This window comes from Pteronotus mesoamericanus, unplaced genomic scaffold, assembly GCF_021234165.1.
Source record: "Pteronotus mesoamericanus isolate MK-2021 breed Mesoamerican mustached bat unplaced genomic scaffold, CSHL_Meso_final contig_130, whole genome shotgun sequence".
Classification (NCBI taxonomy): domain Eukaryota; kingdom Metazoa; phylum Chordata; class Mammalia; order Chiroptera; family Mormoopidae; genus Pteronotus; species Pteronotus mesoamericanus.
In genome coordinates this window covers 2,994,755-3,013,730 of record NW_026555060.1, presented here as the reverse complement: position 1 = coordinate 3,013,730, position 18,976 = coordinate 2,994,755, and the positions used below count along the sequence as shown (strand labels likewise).

Sequence of the window (18,976 nt, the reverse complement as noted above, 5' to 3'; positions counted from 1 at the left end):
ACTGGTCTGGGTGAAAAGGCGCGTAAAGGATGCAGCAAAAATATATATATGAAATTTCTCATTTAAAGAGAACATTTAAAAAAGAAAGGTGAATAATGACCTTAAGACCTAGTCGCGATCATTTTTTATATAGGCTATTTCTCCATAATCTGGATAGAGTAGAGAGTGGATATTAGAATCAGTCCATTTCAGTGGTTAAAGCGTTAATCAGAACGTCAACTCACTTCTCAAACCGTGACACGGAGGAAAGGAGTGTTCCTATCAGCTGATCCTAAGGAAAAAAGTAAACACTCCCAACATGCACTGAGGCACAGGGAGTGGCTCAGGTTTCTGACAGTTCCCTGCGGTAGTGAAAAAAAGTAATAATTAACAGCTCCTTAGGCTTGATGACCTTGCGCGCGGAGGAGGACTGCCTGCCGGGAGCAGAGCCCCGGCGGTGCTCAGGTAGGCCCTGCGCGCCCCTCCTCCTGCTCTTGGCACGGACCTTCGGGACAGGTGAGCGAGCGCTGACTTTCCTACAGTTTGTGACCAGCCAGGGGAGCACACTCTCCGAGCAACTTCAGCCTGAAAACTAAGGTAAAAAGGCCCCTTTGGCTCAGAGTGTGAAAAACAGGTGAAAATGGGGGTAGGGAAAGCAGAATCCCTAGGCAGCCCAGCTGAACGCATCAGAGCAACCTGAGACCCGGACATTACTTTTCCTCTTGATTTTTTCAGAATGCTCTTTCGTGACCGAGGTATGGATGTGAGGAGCAGGAAAAGGAGGGAGGGAGTGGGGAAGGTATGGAGGTTAGTGTGGCTGCTGAGCCCCTCCTCCCTTTTCACCAGGGAAATAGTTCAGTGAGCACTTGACCTGGAATTGCACTTACTCTCCAGAGACACTAGACTCCTTGCTCTGAGTGTCCTTAGGGTTACAATATTGCATTGAATCAGCAGGCATGAAAGATCTTTTTAATTGAGGGCTCAGCTTAACATTTTTTTCCCCCACAAAGCTACAGAGATTTCTCCCCCCCCAAAAAAAAGAAAGAAAAAGAAAAAGAAAAGGATTTCTGATATAAGACCACACAAAACAATGAAAGAATAATCCTAACCAATTAAATGGGAGTCTGTGAGTTAAGGAAAATATTCAGAGGCAGGAGAGACATAGGTTCAAATCCTGGCTCTGCCACTTAGCATATTGTCCCTTAGCAAGTTACTTAACTTATCCAAGCCTCAGTTTATTACCTATAAAAATGAGCATCCTAACAGGATCTGCCAATAAGGCTTAGATGGGTACAAAATACTTAGCAAGTGTTCTATAAACGGTACCTCCTATTAGCATTAAGAAATAAGCTGCCCTGCCAGAGGAGCCAGATCAGGAAGCATGAGCTGAGCTGGGGAGACTCTAGACAGTGCAGAGGTACTGGAGTTGAACCAGTTTCCAGAGAGCAGATCGAAGACATGTGAGCAGATGGTATGTGGGAAAAGTATTACCTTTCTTAGTGGCAAGGAAATCATCTGACTTCTTGCCATTTTTTAAATAGAGTAGATAGTGGCAAATTCAAACTTACTTGCTACTCAATCACTTTTTCTTTGGAAAGATCACATTTCTAATCATCTGTTATATAAGACACAATTTTAATAAGAGAGTTACACACGATCTCATATTGTGGAACCCATGATATTTGAGTTTTATAAGAGAGATTGCCCCTTGAGTAACTGGAGAAAATTAGACCACAGACTCCATGTCCTTACATTGTGGCACATTATTTTATTGTTTGTATTGAAGTGACGTAGACTCCATTTGTGTTGGTGATCAAGAAATATAAAGAAAAATACCTCTTTCTTGTTGCTCTTTGCCTCTTAAATTATAGGTAAGTGACCTTATTATGAAATTTTGTTAATGCTGCTAATTTTGTTAATGTTGATAACTTCGAGGAAGGGGCAAATGTGGTAGTTTTGTGACTAACAGAGTACTTTCCTTGATGAAATTTTATCTTCTTATTTTATCAGTATAAAATATTTAAGTAGTTTGCAGTTAATCCTAATTTAATATCCTCATTGCTTTTTTGAACACTGATATTACCTGGCTTTCTTAAATTTATTTTTTATTTAAGAATAGTTGACATACAGTCTTATATTGGTTATATCAGTTATAACCAATCAAGTGTACAATGCAGTGATTGATCATTTAATACCTTAGCCATGTTATTACCCCACTAATTCTAAAATGATCTGTCGCCATGTAACCTTATCACAATATTATTGACTATACTCCCCTCCTCTTTTCATCCATCAACCCCCCCCCATAACTATCCCTTTGGTCTCTACTTTTATGAGTCTGTTTTTGTTTTGTTTCATTTTAGATTCCACATATAAGTGAAACTATACAGTGTTTATCTTTCTGTGCCTGACTTATTTCCCTTAGCATAATACCCTTTAAATCCATTCATGTGTCATAAATGGCAAGATTTCATTCTTTTTTAGTGCTGGGTAATAGTCCATTGTACATACAGGGGTGGGCAAAAGCAGGCTTACAATTGTTCTTATGAAAAAAGGTATGCAGATTATGATTATTAAAATAGCAAATAAACTCTGTTTCACACATTCACTACTCTAAACCTACTCTTGCCCACTCTTGTATATACTATATCTTAACTATTCATCTATCCATGGACACGATCTTTTTTCTCAAATTGAAGAATTAAAATTCTCCAATGTACTTTTCATTTACTTGAAAATTGTGGATAGAATTCTAAAGGCAACCAAACTGAACTTTACTACACTATTGTGTTCTAGGGTCTGATTGCATCTAGTGTGGTTTATCTAAAATCTTATAAAAGAACCACATAACTTGGGGTAAATCTTCCTAAAGTCTGTTTTAGTATACATGTAGTATTTCTAATACATATAACATTTTATGGTAAACTATTAAATGTTTTGGGAGAGGGAGAGAAAAAGAGAGAAATAACCAACTGTGATTAAGAAAAAAATTGATTTGAAATATATTCAAAATAGTACAACATGTATATGACATCTTTTTAAGATGTAAGTTAAAGATTTACACCTGATATTTATTAACTCCCTAAAATAAGAAGCATACTCTACTTTTAATTGAAATCAAAATCTAAGGTTAACATTCAATTTGCTTGTATAGTAAAGGACATTCATTTCTTACAATGCAGACAGAAAATTTAGGATTGTTAGAGCTGCATGGGCTTCATATAAAACTTTACATTTTTAAAAAATACTCAAGTATGGGTCAATTGAAAATAGAACCCCTGAGAAAGAACATCTTCTGAATATTCTCTCTTTGCAGTAAAGTCTAGGGTTTAGAGAGGGTTAGGCTTGGTTACAAAAATTAATTTTCTGTCTTTCAAAGCTTTCAAATATAGTGATTACATCACTTCGTAACATTATCTCAAGTACCAAACTAATACTACTGCTTTCAGTAGTTGAACATGGAAGTGTCTTCTTTTTCAGTGATGAGGGTGTCATTTCAGTAGTTGAAATGGCCAAAGGACAACTTCTTCTTCATCATCATCCCAGAGCCTAGTAACTGGAGCTCAAGAGCAGAGTCCCAATTCTTTTGCAGACAGCATGTGAACAGGAGAGATGAGTCAGGACGCCTGTCAAGTCAACCTTAGAATCTCCACTTGGAAAGTCAGATAAAGCAAAAAATCCTTGCGTTGTACCACAGCTGCGGTTCCAGAAGATGCGTTGACAGTCTGAGCAGCTCCCTTCCAGACTGTGTGCTGGCAAGATGCTTTGAGGCATAAAGCTAGTTTGCTGCTTCTTCTACTCTTGCTCCCTTCACTTCCCTGAGGGCACTCCGGGAAGAACAAAGCACATGGCCTTAGCGCTGTGTAAATTGCAATAGAATATTAATGGTTTGGCATTTCAAATCAGATTCCACCTGAACTGAGAGTAATGGCACACTCACATAGAAGTTTGGGTGTTTGAGCCACATCCTGTTTAGTCCTGTCATAAATTCAGGCACTATGATACATTTTTGTTTATTTTTGTCTCAAAACAAACATTTCCTAGCTGCAATCAATATCATTTAATAAAATGATAGTTTATGTACTCCAGCTCTTAAACTTTTACCATCTTTACAAATAAGACACATTCTTTAGAAAAAAATATGGAGCCAAATATTTCCCAGAAACCACACGTTTCTTGACTCTTTTGGATAATGGATAGAATTATACAGTCTTTTTTTCTGATTTCCTTGAAATGAGACAATTGTATGTAAATATTTTCTTCTCAACTTCAAAATACCAGGTCAGAGCTTAGAGAAAACTTTATTTTCTTTAGAGCTTTATTTGGGATCAGAATACATATTTGTAACTTTCCATTGCTTCTTCAAGCCAAAACAATAATTAAAAAAAGAACTTCATGTGTACAGCCTTGAATATAATCTCACTTCATAATTGAAATATATACTTGCTGTTCTGATGTGTTAGTTTCTAGGGTTTTTTAGTAACTTTTATGGTGTTTGTTATATATGTTCCTTGCATACAATTTTAAAAGTACTTATGAAATAAAAAATAATTATCACCTAATTTTATATCTCTCAATTTTGCTGTTAATATTTTAATATAACTCCCCATATATTGAATATATTCATTATTTTACATATGTTTTATCTATATACTTGTATTATATACTTGGATATCTATATTCACTCTAGGTAATACAAAACTGAAATAAGCAATAATCTTATTCTAAATGAACACATAGTCAAATTAAGTAAAATAAAATATACTAGAAAGAGGAAGCAGCAAGTAATTAGAAAGCTGCAGATATTTTCCTGTGAAAATTGAGTGGCAGCAGAAAGTCACTTTGGCTGGGGAACCTAGGGAATTTAGCATCTCTGTTTTTTGGGGGGTTTTTTTTTGTTCATTGTAAAATTATGACCATCATAATACCGCATGCCCTCACTGGCCTCAGGAATCAAGCATTGCAGACAGACATATAGGCTGCACTTCCTGTGGCTGGCACGGGAGTGGAGCCAGAGAAGAAATTCATGAAATATTTGTTGACCATACAATGGAGTGAACTAAATTATCCACTTTTGAAACAAGTAACCATTTTATTAATCCATGTTTGGGCACAGGAAGGTATTTTTAAATGACAAGCCCCTTTGAGTTCATTGCGGCTTGGACTCCCCTTCGATCCTCTGGCTTCCTTCTGGCGACTGGCCCGTGAGGCCAAACCCACAGGCAGGCAGGACACAGAGCAGGCGGAGGCAACCACTGATGCTGCCCGCATGCTCAATGCTCCCGTTCCACCTGCGCAGGCTCCTGGTCCGCCTGCCTGCTCAGACCCATTCTACCTGCCTTGCCTCTTTCCTTCCCTGTGGAGCCACCTTGGCTTGTGTGAACCTACGCCGACCTAGTACTTTCGGAACTGTTTATTTCTCCAAAACTTCATTGCTAACATACCTAATTACAATCTCTTGAGTTCCATTCTCTCTGGACAAAATGAAAAAAATACCACATTTATTAAATAATCATATTTCATACACAATCTAATCAATAAGCTCTGGTCTCTGGACTGAAGAGCCTGCCCAGTAAAGGACATAGATTTGTAATAACTGCCATCTTCTTCAAGTCATAGTTTATAATGGCCTCTCAAAATAATTGTGCATGTCCAAAGTAAGAACTCTAGGCATCTATATCTATAATTTTTCCTGTTTTCATAAATCTCCCCATCTCTGCTAATCATGACCTCTGTTATCCTTCTCCTAAGTCTTTAGAGAAACTAGCTCAGACTCTTAAATCTACCAAGTCTTTATGATTTAAAAGGTATGCATAAGGGCCCAACCAGGTTTTAGTTTGCTGTGAATCATGGTTAATGGGAATGGGGAGGGAATACTATTTGAATTCATAGATCTATCAATCATTTCAGCAACTAACAATAAAATGAGATTTTTACCTTTCAGGTATTTAGACTGTTTGAATATTTTGCTTAGCCAATTTTTAGATTCAGACATGGTCAATAGTGTTTCTTATTCAATTGAAATTTGCAGCCTATGAACGAAAATTTTATCCGGTTTTTATTCTCTTCCCTAAATTCCATTCAATTATCTTTCTTCCTAAGGTCAGAGAATAATAGGAAGGGCTTTTGAAATCCCTTAATCCTATCTGAAACCTTCTGCTTGGCTTCAGCCTAGATCCCAAGTTTCCAGAGCTGTTGTGTGCCATCTTTAATGATACGTCAGCTATCTTCTGAATACGAACAGGAAGCCAATCGGGAAGCCGCTGCAAGGATTCTGCGGCTCCTCACTGTCAGCTTGCACTCTGTGATCGTGAGAGGCTTCCATCAGTGGTTCTTCCGTTCAGAATATCTGCAACTTCTCGTCTCAACTAAAATATCATTTTAACTGAGGTCTAGAAAAGTTTTATCTGTAATTCTTAATCCTTTGGGCCATATCTGCAACTTCACATTTAGTCAGTCACTCAACAAATATTAATTGAATTCTTTCCATGTTCCAGGCAACATTCTAATAGCTGGATGTACACATGTAAATTTTAAAAAGCCCCTACTGTAAGAAATTAATGTTATAGTTAGGGAAGACAGACAATGTAAGTAAATAAGATCTTTTCAGATAATGTCATGTAACTAGATGAAAATAATATAAGCGTGACAGAGACTTGCATAGGGAAAGCCTCTGAGGGGAGAGACACTTGGACTGAGACCTGTATGATGGGAAATAGGTGGTCATGTGACATCGAGGGAGAGGTGCTCCAACTAGGAGGAGCAGCAAGTTTAAACCCTTGAGACAGGAAAAGGTTAGGAGGTGATTGAGAACCAGAAAGGAAACCAATGTAAATAAAATGGAGTGAGAACTAAAGAGATTGACAGGACCTCATGAGTCCTTGAAAAGAGGTTATCTTTTGTTCTGGTTCATTCTTGGAAGTCTTTGCAAGATTTTAATCACGGCACAGCAAAGTCTGATTCAATCTTTCAGATTATCATGCCAGATGCTCTGTGGAGAATGGAATACTGGTCACAGTGTGGATGCAGGGAGACCAATCAGGAGGCTGATGGAATAATCCAGGAGAGAGATGATGGTGGCTTGGCTCAAAGTGGTAGCTTTGGAAATAGATTTTGAGTTCAAATTGCAATAGAACTTACTTCTGGATTGGAATCTGGTTATGATGAAAGAAGGAAAAATAAGACGGAGTCTTAGTTTTATGCTTAATTAGGCAGATAGGGAAGGATTGTGGAAGTGGGAATTCTGGAGCACGGGAGAATGCCAGGGGTCCCGTTTTGGCCATGCTGATATTGAGATGGCAGTTACACATCCAGAAAGATTATGTAGTGGCAGGAGTCTGGAGCTCAGCAGAGAGGCTGGGCTGAAGATGGGTTAGATTGCCTGGAAGAATGTGTAGATACAGAGGATGGCCAAGGACAGAACAAGCCAGCATTTTGTGATTGTTAGAGGAGATGTCGGCAGAGGAGGCTAGTACGTTGAGACTTATGAAACAGCAAAAAAATAAGGCAAGGTGGCGTGATTGCTTAAAAAAGCCATAAGGAGCCCTGGCTGGTGTGGCTCACTGGATTGAGCACCAGCCTACGGACCAAAGGGTCACTGGTTCCATTCCCAGCCAGGGCACATGCCTGGATTGCAGGCCAGGGCTCGGCAGGCGGTGGGCGGGTGGGGGGGGGGGGCGGCCCACAAGAGACAATCACACATTGATGTTTCTTTCCTCCTCCTTCTCCCTCCCTTCCCCTCTCTCTAAAAATAAATAAATAATATCTTTTAAAAAAGCCATAAGGAAAGAAGTGTTTCAAAAGACAGGAAGATTCAACCTTGTGAAATGTTGCTAAGAGACAGAGAAAATAATGAGGGAAAATGAACTGTTGGAATGTAGGAGGAGAAGTATTAGGAGGGGTAAATTAAGGAATAGATGATAAATAGTCTGGATTCAGGAGGGAGAAGATAGTGTTTGGGCAGCAAGGTAAACCACAGGGGAAATCTTACTAGGATGCATCCATAACTTTTTTGTGGGTGATCAGAATGACAAATCCAGGGACAAAAGTCAGGTTGTAGAAACAAGAGCAAGGGCTGTGTAACCAAACAACCCAGAGTAAATCCTGTCAAGGAGTGACTAGGGTTTGTGGGGCTCATGGAGCATGCTGTGGCTCGGTCCCACGGCAGCATAAAATGCTCCTGTAGCTTCTGACCTACAGAGTTAATTTGCCCAGTTTGCTGAGCCTCTGACCCTTCTGGCTTTAGTGCTCTCCATGAGATCCCCTTCCTCCCAAACGAGGTGCTATCAAAGAGGATGACATTCCCAACTAAAGAAACACATTCTTTGAGCAAGAGGATATGAGTAGAAAAGACATTAATCAAAACAACAATGCAAGGTGGAATGCAGAACATGACATCACAGCAGTGTAGGTAACAGGCGATAGGAGATTAGATAAGGTCCCACTTGAGCAAGGGCGAGAAGGAAGCAGGAATCTGGACCTGCAGAGATGAGGGCCCTCTTGTGCGAAGGAACTGGTGAGAAGACTCTTTAGACCAGAAGGCCTGATGTTAAAGAAAAGCTTCAGTTTTGAGTTTGAAATTCTTGGGTGGAATTGCAGAAAGCCTGAGTGTCAGGTTAAGAGGCTTGGGCTGTATTTGCTTAGGAATGAGACCCCAGGATGGTTTGTAAACAGGAAGATGTGAGATAACAATGGTAAAAGCATAATGGGAAACTAGTCAGGCATTCAGTTTAGAGATTATTACAATATGCCTGGTGAGAGGAACTCATGGCTTTCTACTAGGTTATAGATTGTAACAATGTGCTAGAAGGAAAAATATGCATCAGGGATTTTGTGAGAATAGCTTTTTTTGTTTATTTTATTTTATTTATTTTATTTTATTTTGCATTGTCTTTCTCCTGGAGAAAAAAAGACATGAAATATCTTCCACACAGCCTGCCCCAGCCAAAATTATCTGATTCAGAAGAAGAAGAAGGAAATTCCTCCCCCTCTGTTTTTAAATTAAAAAAAAAAATGATCTTTTCTCTCCAGCCTACCTTTTTATTCTGGCTATATCCTTTGTGATTCTATAGGCTTGAAGCAATGATAATTAAATATTTCATTTCTGCAAGATGGAATAACTAGAAATTATTATACTTAAAATCTCTGGTCATTCCTTAATATCATTTACATGAAGACCTAAGGGAGGATATTATTCATGTCTGACCACAGCTCTGGAGCCTGAAAGAGACTCCAAGGATGTTACATCATGCTCCATCAACCTGCGAGTCTGAGCTTGATTTTAGCTGCCTGAAAACTTAAAATTGTGTTTGCAGGAATGGCAGAGTTCAGCCAGTTTGGATTGAATGTCTGTAACTCAATAGGTTTCTTCACACAGAATCTCACAGGAGAAAGTTCTTTCTAGAAATACTCCAAAAACAGGCTTACCAAACTGGCCCATCCTTCCTTGCCTTGAGTCACTTATTTTGTAGTTTTTCAGTTTACCTAGTACAGTTTTCTCCTTTCTTCACATCTCCAAACTTTGCCTTTCAATCTCCTCTCTACTATAGCTATCTTGCATTCCCATGTTGCCACAAAAAGTTAAGGGATTGCAAAATGCCTCTTTTCGGATCATGGAAACCTTTGGGTTTTAGTATCTTCTTAAAGAAAATAACACTGAGCTGCTAAGTAAGCAGAAGTGTAAAATTGACTAGATATTTTTCCCACAAGTCTCTGGAAATTTTATTTTAAGATATAATAACAGTAAAACATCTACATTTTTAAAATGAATTTCTGGAGATTTTACTATAAAATATAAGTAGGAAGCCTTCATAAACGTTATTCCAGCTGGGCAGAATTCTTCATGTGGCTTCTCTCTTTTTATCTTTATACTTCTTAATAAAATATAAGTTGTGCAGCAGCCTCATGCACTCCCACACCTATGCATTTATACAGAGGTGGAACAGGAGGATAACTTTTAAATCACTAAAACTTGGTCATATCAGAACTGCGGATACATTTAAAAATGGGAAAAAAAAATCCTTAAGTTGTATTCCAAGTCAAATACTAAAAATTCAGAAATAAGATTCTTTATAACAGGGGTAATGCCAAATTTGGACATACTGGATACATTCTTTAGCAGGAGTGTAGCTAATGCAGCCATCAACTGTGAAGTGATTATCAGCATAACTTTGATCCAGGATTTTTCTAATAAATGTGCAAATCATTAGCATTTATCATGGGTCAACACTGTGGTTTGTATTGCACTTCCATAGGAATAGTGTTCCACCCTGTCTGCCTTTCTTTCTGTCTCACAGTTTTCAGTCTCTCAAGTTGACTAGCCCTGGGAAGACTATTTGTTAAGTTGCGCAATATTTCTTCATATGTCCTCTTTATCATCTTTCATTAGAGATTGTCAAAATTAAATTATATGTTCCTCTCACTTTAGTACTATTTTCCCTAAATTATATGAAGAATATAATTTCCAGTTTAAAATAGAAAAAAAAAAGATTTTTCTCAAAAACACATGTTGAGTAATAAGAACAGGAAAACACCTAAGCATCTTAAAACTTAAGTGAGTTGGGGCTGGGGAAAGGGCGTTGGGAGATAGGGAAAAAGAAACCACATTATTACTTGTTCCCAAAAAACTTATCTTGGGAACAATCATGAAAAATAGGTCTGGAGGATGCCATTTAGAAACTCATTCACAGTGAGTTATAGTTAAAACTGAACTCTAAGCTTATTTTCTTTTTCTTATAATTGAAGATTTTGGAGAGCATCTCATTTGTCCTCAATATTAATTCCCTCAGACATAGAAAAAATCCTGGGAAAGAATCTTAGCATGGACTGATTTATAGAAAATCATAAAATTTTAATCTGTATTACCTTTTCCAAACTGGAAAAACAACATTGGTGAAATGGAAAACAAAAAACAGTAGAGGCCTTGAAGACACTCAGGACTTGCTCCAAACCATCTGTTTCACTACTTACTAAGGGTTTGAAATGGAGGTAATACATCCATACCTGGTTGGGATGGCCTGAGGATTAAACGAGATAAGGTGTATAAATTGCCTCATGTACACAGTGTGAGATCCATGGCAGGCAAATGCTAAAAAATATCTTTGCTTTCCTTCCCTCCCCAACCCAACCCTCATGCCCATACATGAAACACTGCTTAAATAATCCCCCTCAAATACTTCTACACACCAAAAAAACAACCAAAAAAATTCAATTTAAGTCAGAAACTGATTTATGAATGCATCATAAGAACCTACCATTAATATTATTCTAATATTTTAGGGTATCCTTAGATGAATCCAAAGAGGGGGAAAAGATGACTATGATGGCCCACCAGTGCTCTTCTTGGATCTTCGTCAATGAGAGGACATTCCTTACCGGGTAACTATGTGCCTGTTTTATATGTTATCATAGTTGCCAGTCATGTGTAGGTTATGCCCCAGCGGTATGCTATTCTAAGCATGATATATGACCCACAAGATCAGTAGTAGAGACATTAAATAAGTTGAATAAACATATTCCTAAAGACTGCTAAATCATAGTCTTTCATAGAACAATCATTCATATTTTATAAACTGTGGTCTAATTTCACTAAAAGCTAAATATGTATTTTATTAGTTGGTAAAATTCTCAGGAGCATCATTGAATAAAGGATCTAAGGCCGCTCACAAATGATTTATCTGAAGAGTTAGCCCAGGAGTCCAACACAAGATTTCCTGTCCTCTCCCCTCTTTCCCTTGTCCTCGGGACACACTTGATGTCTCCTCTTTCCCTCTAAGCATTAGGTTGTGCAATATGTGGCGAACACCCACAGCTGTTTTCTTATACACAGCAAATAGCATCTTGTGTTGCTTTGGGAATAATAGAGTAGGGATGCAAAAATTAAAAGGGAAAAAAAATGAGAACTGAACTTCACTGAGCTAGGGCAGCAGCTGACGAAGAGAAAAATTAAATGCTAAGCAAAAACAAGTGGCCCTGGAAGAGGAGCCATGTCTTACAAGAAAGACAAACAAAGCCAAATAAATGAGAGAAGGAAGTGAATGTAAATGATACAGAACTGGGAAATAGGAAGCAGAGGGAACAAATATGGTTAAAAACAGAATTAGAGCCGCTGGTGGAAGACAGCATAAAGTATAAGAAGTAGGAAGAAGACAAAGTAAAAGAGTAGATTCATTTACTCATTCCTCCAATACTTATTGACTGCTTCCTGTGGACAGGTACTCTTTTTGATCCTGAGCATTCAGCAATGAACCGAACAAAGATTTTACCTTCATGGGTTTGTCTTCTATAGAGGAATATAGTAGTCCATCCTTATCCACAGTTTTACTTTACTCAGTTTCATCACCTGCAGCCTGAAAATATTAAATGGAAACTTCCAAAAATAAACAATTCATGAGTTTTAAATAGTGCGATGAAATCTCACCATCCCATTCCGTCCTACCTGAGACACGAATCATCCTTCTGGACAGTATACCTAGGCTGTCTAGGCTTCCCACCCATTGGTCACTTAGTAGCTGTATCAGCTATCAGGTAGCCTGTCAGGATACTTTATTCAAGTAGCTCTTATTTTACTTAATAATGGCCCCCAAATGCTAGATGAGTGATGTCAGAAATTTGGATATGGCAAAAAGAAGCTGTAAATGCTTCGTTTAAGTGTAAAGGTGAAAGTTCTCAACTTAATAAGAAAAAAAAAATGCTGTTACCAAGATCTATTGTAAGAAAGAATCTTCCATCCATGAAATTGCCTAGTTTATAAATTAAACTATATCATAGGTATGTATGTATAGAAAAACATAGTATATATAAGGTTTGGTACTATCTGCAGTTTTGGGCATCCACTGGAGGTCTTAGAATGTATCCCCTGCAGATAAGGGAGAACTACTATACAGTCAATATGTTAAGATAAATGGGTAACAATATATATTATTAAATGCAGAAAGCTATGAAGAATAAAAATAAAGCAGGAGAGGGAGTACCAAGTGAGTGCTGAAAGTGGAAAGACAGGTTGATATTTTATATAAGATAGCTAGGAAGTCTTCAGTGAGGAAGTAACAGAATAAAAACTCAAAGGAGGTAAACAAGCAAGCTGTTCAGGTAACTGGTTAGGAGCCCCCAGGCCACAGAGGTGGTCACATGCCTGTAAAGGAAGAGGAAGCAGGTGTGGAGAAGTGAAGTAGGAAGGACAGTAGAAGCTGAAGTTAGAGACATAATGGGGCCAGACATGGAGGGTTTCAAAAGCCATCGTGAGACTCGACATTTCCCACTTATGCAATGAGAAACCATCGAAGGATATTGAGTACATAGGTGACTGGATCAGTCTGTATGTTTAGTTAAGAGCAGACTGAAGAAGAGGCAAGAGTAGAAGCAGAGAAACTATCGAGGAGCTGATAGTCCAGGGTAGAGATGATAGTACTTTGACCCAGGTGGCAGCAGTGGCGGTAGCAGGGTAAAAAAGATCAGATTCTGGATATATTATGAAGGAAGAGACAATAGGGCTTTCCAAAGATTTAGGTGTAGGATGTGAAGAAAGAGAATAATCAAGAATGATTCAAAGAGTTTTGGTCCAGAAGAGTAGAGTTAAAATTTTCTGATATTATAAAGACTAGATAGGAGGAACAGGTTTGGGGTAGAATATCAGGAGTTCAGAATGAGTAAAATCAACAAGGAAATAAATGTAAACAGAGAAGATTCAAGATCCAAGGTTAGAAAACTGTGAAATAAAGTAAGAAAAGCAGAAAACAAGAAGGCCAGAAAGAAGTATGTTGGGTGAAAAGTAAGCAAAAATGACTGTAGAGACTGAACAGGAAGGAAGAACAGCGATGTAGGAGATAATTACATATATAATCTGTTATACATGGTCTGTCCAGAAGATATCCACGCATATAATATGAAAAATAGGGATATTTATTGAAGAAGATGCAAGAAACATTGTACATAGGACAATGACATTCTGTCCCCTTCAAAGTAGGCATCTTGAGACCTCACACAGTTCCCAATCACCATCAGCTGTCCCATCGTATTTTCCTGAATCTCATCAAGCTCTGAAATCTATTCCCTTTCGACGGTGATTTTAGTTTTGGGAAAAACTGAAAGTCACAGGGCACAAAATCTGGGCTGTAGTGGGGCTGAGTCACCTGGATGATTTGACATTTGGCCTAAAAACTTCATGAGACATGATGCATGAGTAGGCACGTTGTGATGCAGCTGCCAGTCATCAGTTGCCCATAACTGTGGCCTTCTGAATCATGCTAATAGTTTCAATTGAGGAATGTTCAAGCTTATCACAAAATTTGATGCAGATCCATTGCTTGACTAGCTCAGTCATTTTGAATGCGATGGCCACATGATACACAAGCTCACTCAACAGCATCTGTCACCCCTACTGACTAGTTCAGTGAAGTTGTCATTGTATTCCAGCCCACTCTCTTTGGCTGCCAGGTTTCATAGATGTCACACAAATCATCCTCATTATTATAACAATGGCTGCACTTTTTCTGGACAGACTTCGTGTGTGTCTGTGTTTTTCTGTGTGTGTATGTGTGTTTGTGTGTGTGTGTGTGTGTGTGTGTGTGTGTGTACAAGGTCTGTCCAAAAGATATACAGCTATGTTATTTGAAAAGCAGAGGAAAAAAACATATATTACCCACTACATATGTCATTTAAAATATATATATGACACCACTCCAGGATGTCAAGATAACTGAAGAATTGATGGAGATACAAGAAGAAGAGGGAAGTTGAGGAATTATAAAATTGAAATAAAAAACTGAGAAATTTATTTTTTTTTAAATACTAAGTACAGATGACTGACAATGAAGGTCAGGGAAGGTAGGCTCCACATAAACAAGAAGAGAAAAGGGACAGAAGGTCCTGGGGACTGGTAAGAGATGGACTTGGTAACAAGAGGGGCATTGTTGAAAGGACCAGAAAGATGGCAGTTTGGAAAGGGAAAAAGAAAAAGGAAAAGATGAGAAAAAGACTGAATGATCTGCAGGAGAAGCAGGAAGCAAATGAGGTTAAGGTAAGATGATGGAGAAGTTGGGAGAGCCTGTGAAAAGGTAAGAGGCTCCCAAGACAGTGGCAGAAGGTGACAAACAGGGTAAGAGCCCAGGAAGTTCCAAGAAGATCCCCCTGCCGCATTTGCCTCTTCCCAAAGAAAATTACAGAAGGAAGAGAGGTGTCTCCAAAGACAACAGCCCTGGGTCTACACCAGTGTTCCTTTTTGCCTATATATGCCTTTCGTGCTGTGTAACTTGAACCAACCAGGAAAAGAAATTTACCACACCAGGAGGAAAGTTCAGAGAAAGAAAAGCACAGAGCATAAGAAAAGAATGTACAAACCCCTGTACATATTTTCCTGTTATTCAACTCTGCATGACTCAGTTCAGCTCGTGAAATCATGACTCTCATCTGCCCCATCAGTGCATTGCTAAATTGCTCCTGGGGCCCACCTCTCAGGTTACAACTGCTGAGGTTACAGCCGTTGTCCCTTAGACACTTCAGCTGTGACACAGCAGCTCTATCTACCTCCTGAATTCCTGAAGAAGCAAAGCCCTTTCCCACTCCAACCTTTAGACCTACCCTCACAACCAGATTAAAATACACTCTAAACATACACCAGGTAACCTCCCTCCACAGTCCCTGGTGTGCACACCTTGGCATCAACCTCTCTTCCCTGAAAAAAGCTCAAGACAGATGTCATAGAGAAGCTCCTGTGCCCTCCCTGACTCTTGTCTGCTCTGAGGGGTATTTCTGTCCTGGCTAATTCCTATCATTTGTATGCCTGCATTTCTTTTTATTTTCAAGGTTTATCCTCCTGGTCTATTCTCTAGAACGGTTTTTTTCCACCTTTATAGAGCTCCTCAGTTTGAATAAGATTTAGGTCAATCTCACTGTAGCCATGACCAGCCAATGGTAACTTCTGTCTTGGTTTACCACATTCCCTTCTTTTGTTCATTGTGAAGTCACAGTATGAAAATCACAGATTTTCACTGACATAGACACTAGTAGTTACCAGGTCAACTTCTGTTGCTTTTGGAATATTTTGTTTCCCAGTCTCAGCTTTTCACTTTCCCAGTGAAAGCCTCCCTGAACTGCAGTTAAAGAGTTTAATTAGCCTGTGTTAATTACTTGTATATTTTTTTCTTTTTTAAAATATTTATTTCCAAATTATTAAGTATGATTATTTGATTATTATATATTATATATTTATGTTTTATGCAATTATAAAAGCAGAGAAAATATAGAAACATCCAGATTTAAAAAATAAAAAATAAAGATTATCCATAATCTCACTACTGAGGAAACATATATACTATTTAATTTTTCATATTCTCCATCTTCTAAGGACTCTATTTGCTATAATTGAGATTATACTGTATCTTGTTTTACACACCTGGCATTATATTAAAAATATTTTTATTTACCATTAAAAATACTTCTAAAGGTGATTTTAATGACATCGTAGCATTCAATGATATAGGAGTAGTTTAATATAGTTATTTCTTTAATTTTGACCCTCAATATGGCTCCAATTTTTTTGAATACACAAGGGCTAGTTCACAGAGATAAAATTACTGGACCAAAGAGTACAAATAAATGTAATGTTATTGGAACAAAAATTATCTTTCTAAAAACATTTGATGAGTTTTCTCTCTCGCCAACAGCTTACTTAAGTCTCCAGACTTGTCTTTATTGTCTCATTAGAGATGCTTGATTTCCTGAGGTAGAATATAAGCCCTTTGAGGGTAAGCCCTAAGGATTTTTTGCATCCTGTTTCCCAAGGTGGGGCACCTGGATGATTTTAAATGAAACATAGATAATTGATTTTTATTCAAACACTTATGGAAATATTAGAAAAATATAATGAGCATGTGAGATTTTTTTAAATTAATTAATTTATTTTTCCAAATACATTTGTCTCCGCCTTCCCCCCACCACTTTCCCCGGCTCCCCTTTCCCCCTCCCTCCCTCAATCCTTCCCCAATTTGGCTTTGTCCATGAGTCCTTGCTATATGTCCCTTGACTTGCCCCTTCCCTTCCTTTTCCCCCACCCACCCCTCCCTCCTTCCCTCTTGTCTTCGTTGGTTTCTTTTTATTTCAGTGTTCCTGGTTTTATTTTCCCTGCATCTTTGTTTTGTTGGGTAGGTTCCACTTATAGGTGAGATCATATGGTATTTGTCTTTCGCCCCCTGGCTTATTTCACTTAACATAAGAGCATGTGAAATTTTTGATTTTACAAACATTATTGCTCATGATGAATAAAAAAAAACTTAACTTAAAAAGAGGAGTCAATTAGAAAAACATTGTCAACAGATGATACTTGGAGTTAGCCAAAATCATGAATACAGTACATGAATAATTAGTTTGAATAGCACAGGCGCAGCTCTCAGCCAGAATGTGTTAATCACTTTCCTACAAAATAGTCTTACACTCAGCACTCTAATTTTTCACCTTTGAAAACATTTTTTTACAAATACTTTCTAATAATCAGGAATATAAGAGGAGAAAGAAAACTAACAAAACTAGAGACTCTAATATGCCTTCTCATTTTATAATTGACCTGCAGTAAGTATGTCACGATGAAACCATATCTATTTTAGGAGTGTATCTCCAAAGAAAGATCTGTAATTATAATGACCCTTAATTTGTGTTATGATTTTAATTGACTGAAATGAGGACTTATAGTTTATCTTCTATAGCCAAGAGCCCATTCCAGACCCTGTTATCCATGTATTAATTGGAACTCCAGATGGTAAAGTAAAATATTACAGCATTTATATGAACACTTGACTTGAAAACCTTATTTCTCAAAATGTGGTTCCTGAGCCACCTGCCTCCTAATCAGAGCTTCTGAAAAATGCAGACCCTGGGTTCCACCCCAGGACTCTTAGGTGCTTCTGATGCATAGGGAAGCTTAAGAGCCACTGCTCAGAGTAGGAAAGGATTAAAGCCTGAGGACTTCAGACCACCCGGAACAAACGAAATTCTTGGAGCCTAGGAAATCTTTACAAAGGAGTGGCCAGAAATGATAATAATATCACTGACCACCAATGACATTTAATGTCACAAATCTGACAAACACCTTTATTTATTTAGTCACTTAACAAGTAGCTATTCAGCCCCCACTCTGTACTAATCATTGTTCTAGCAAACAAGACAGAATTATCAACTTATTAAGGGATTTTTATTTTTTCCACAGAAAAACACAAAAATCACTGAAATGAGTACAAAAATGGAATCTGTTTGGTGGCAATTTTGATTTTAGCCAATTTCTTGAGAACTACACATGATCAATAAAATGAAAAGTTTTAATATTCATAACACAGTAATCAATATAAAATTTGTCTTACTGCCGGATGAGGATTCTGGGTTTAGAAACTTCTTTGGGTGAAGGGTGTTGGCATAGTTTGCTTCATGCTCAAATGACTAAGGTTCCAGTTGCTGTTTCATTGCCTGGGGTCATCACTACTCCAACAACAGCGTAGTTTCACATGGCTAATATTCTAAGTGGGCTGATTTTTTAAAAATGGTTTCACATGAATGCTTTTGATGTGCTTTCATTTTAAGTCCTCAGCTGAAATCAGGGCACTTTAGAGGTGAGCAAATGCCAACCCTGTGGTTGAAAAGAAGTGTGAATTCAGGTTTGGAACGCAGATTCCATTTCACTCCCGAAAGCTGTTAGGCTTTTTCTCCTACTTGGGAACCTAATACAAACCCTCGCAGGCTGTCACCCTTCCAGCAGCAGCCCACAAGGCACGTGCGCATTCCTGCCCTTAGTAAATAACTTTAATTAGCATGATGTAATAAATTTTAGCAGAAAGTGCATTATTCCAAACAGCTCCTTTTTCCAAGTGTGCTGGCCAGTACCCTTTGTTGAAACAAAGGAACCTGCCAACTGCGCCTCTGAGCACAAATTCAGCACAAAGAACCAGTGTTCAGAGGTTGCTCCTACCTGGCCGGGAAAGCCAGAGGGCAATATTTGCTAAGTTCACGGCCAGGA

At 38.3% G+C, this 18,976-nt stretch overlaps 1 protein-coding gene across 2 annotated transcripts in view; it reads left to right on the top strand.

The window, feature by feature from the left end:
- The first annotated feature begins 360 nt into the window (after window positions 1–360).
- The window catches only part of RASSF6 (Ras association domain family member 6), a 54,154-nt gene continuing 35,538 nt past the window's right edge, over window positions 361–18,976 (top strand). The window contains exons 1-2 of one of the 2 annotated variants that reach the window (XM_054591561.1): window positions 361–576; window positions 11,257–11,355. In XM_054591561.1, coding sequence (XP_054447536.1) covers window positions 11,291–11,355 — 65 coding nt within the window. In that variant the 5' untranslated portion in view covers window positions 361–576; window positions 11,257–11,290. Of the gene's footprint in view, window positions 577–11,256; window positions 11,356–18,976 lie in introns of those variants that run through there. The other variant, XM_054591556.1, reaches the window with a different exon arrangement.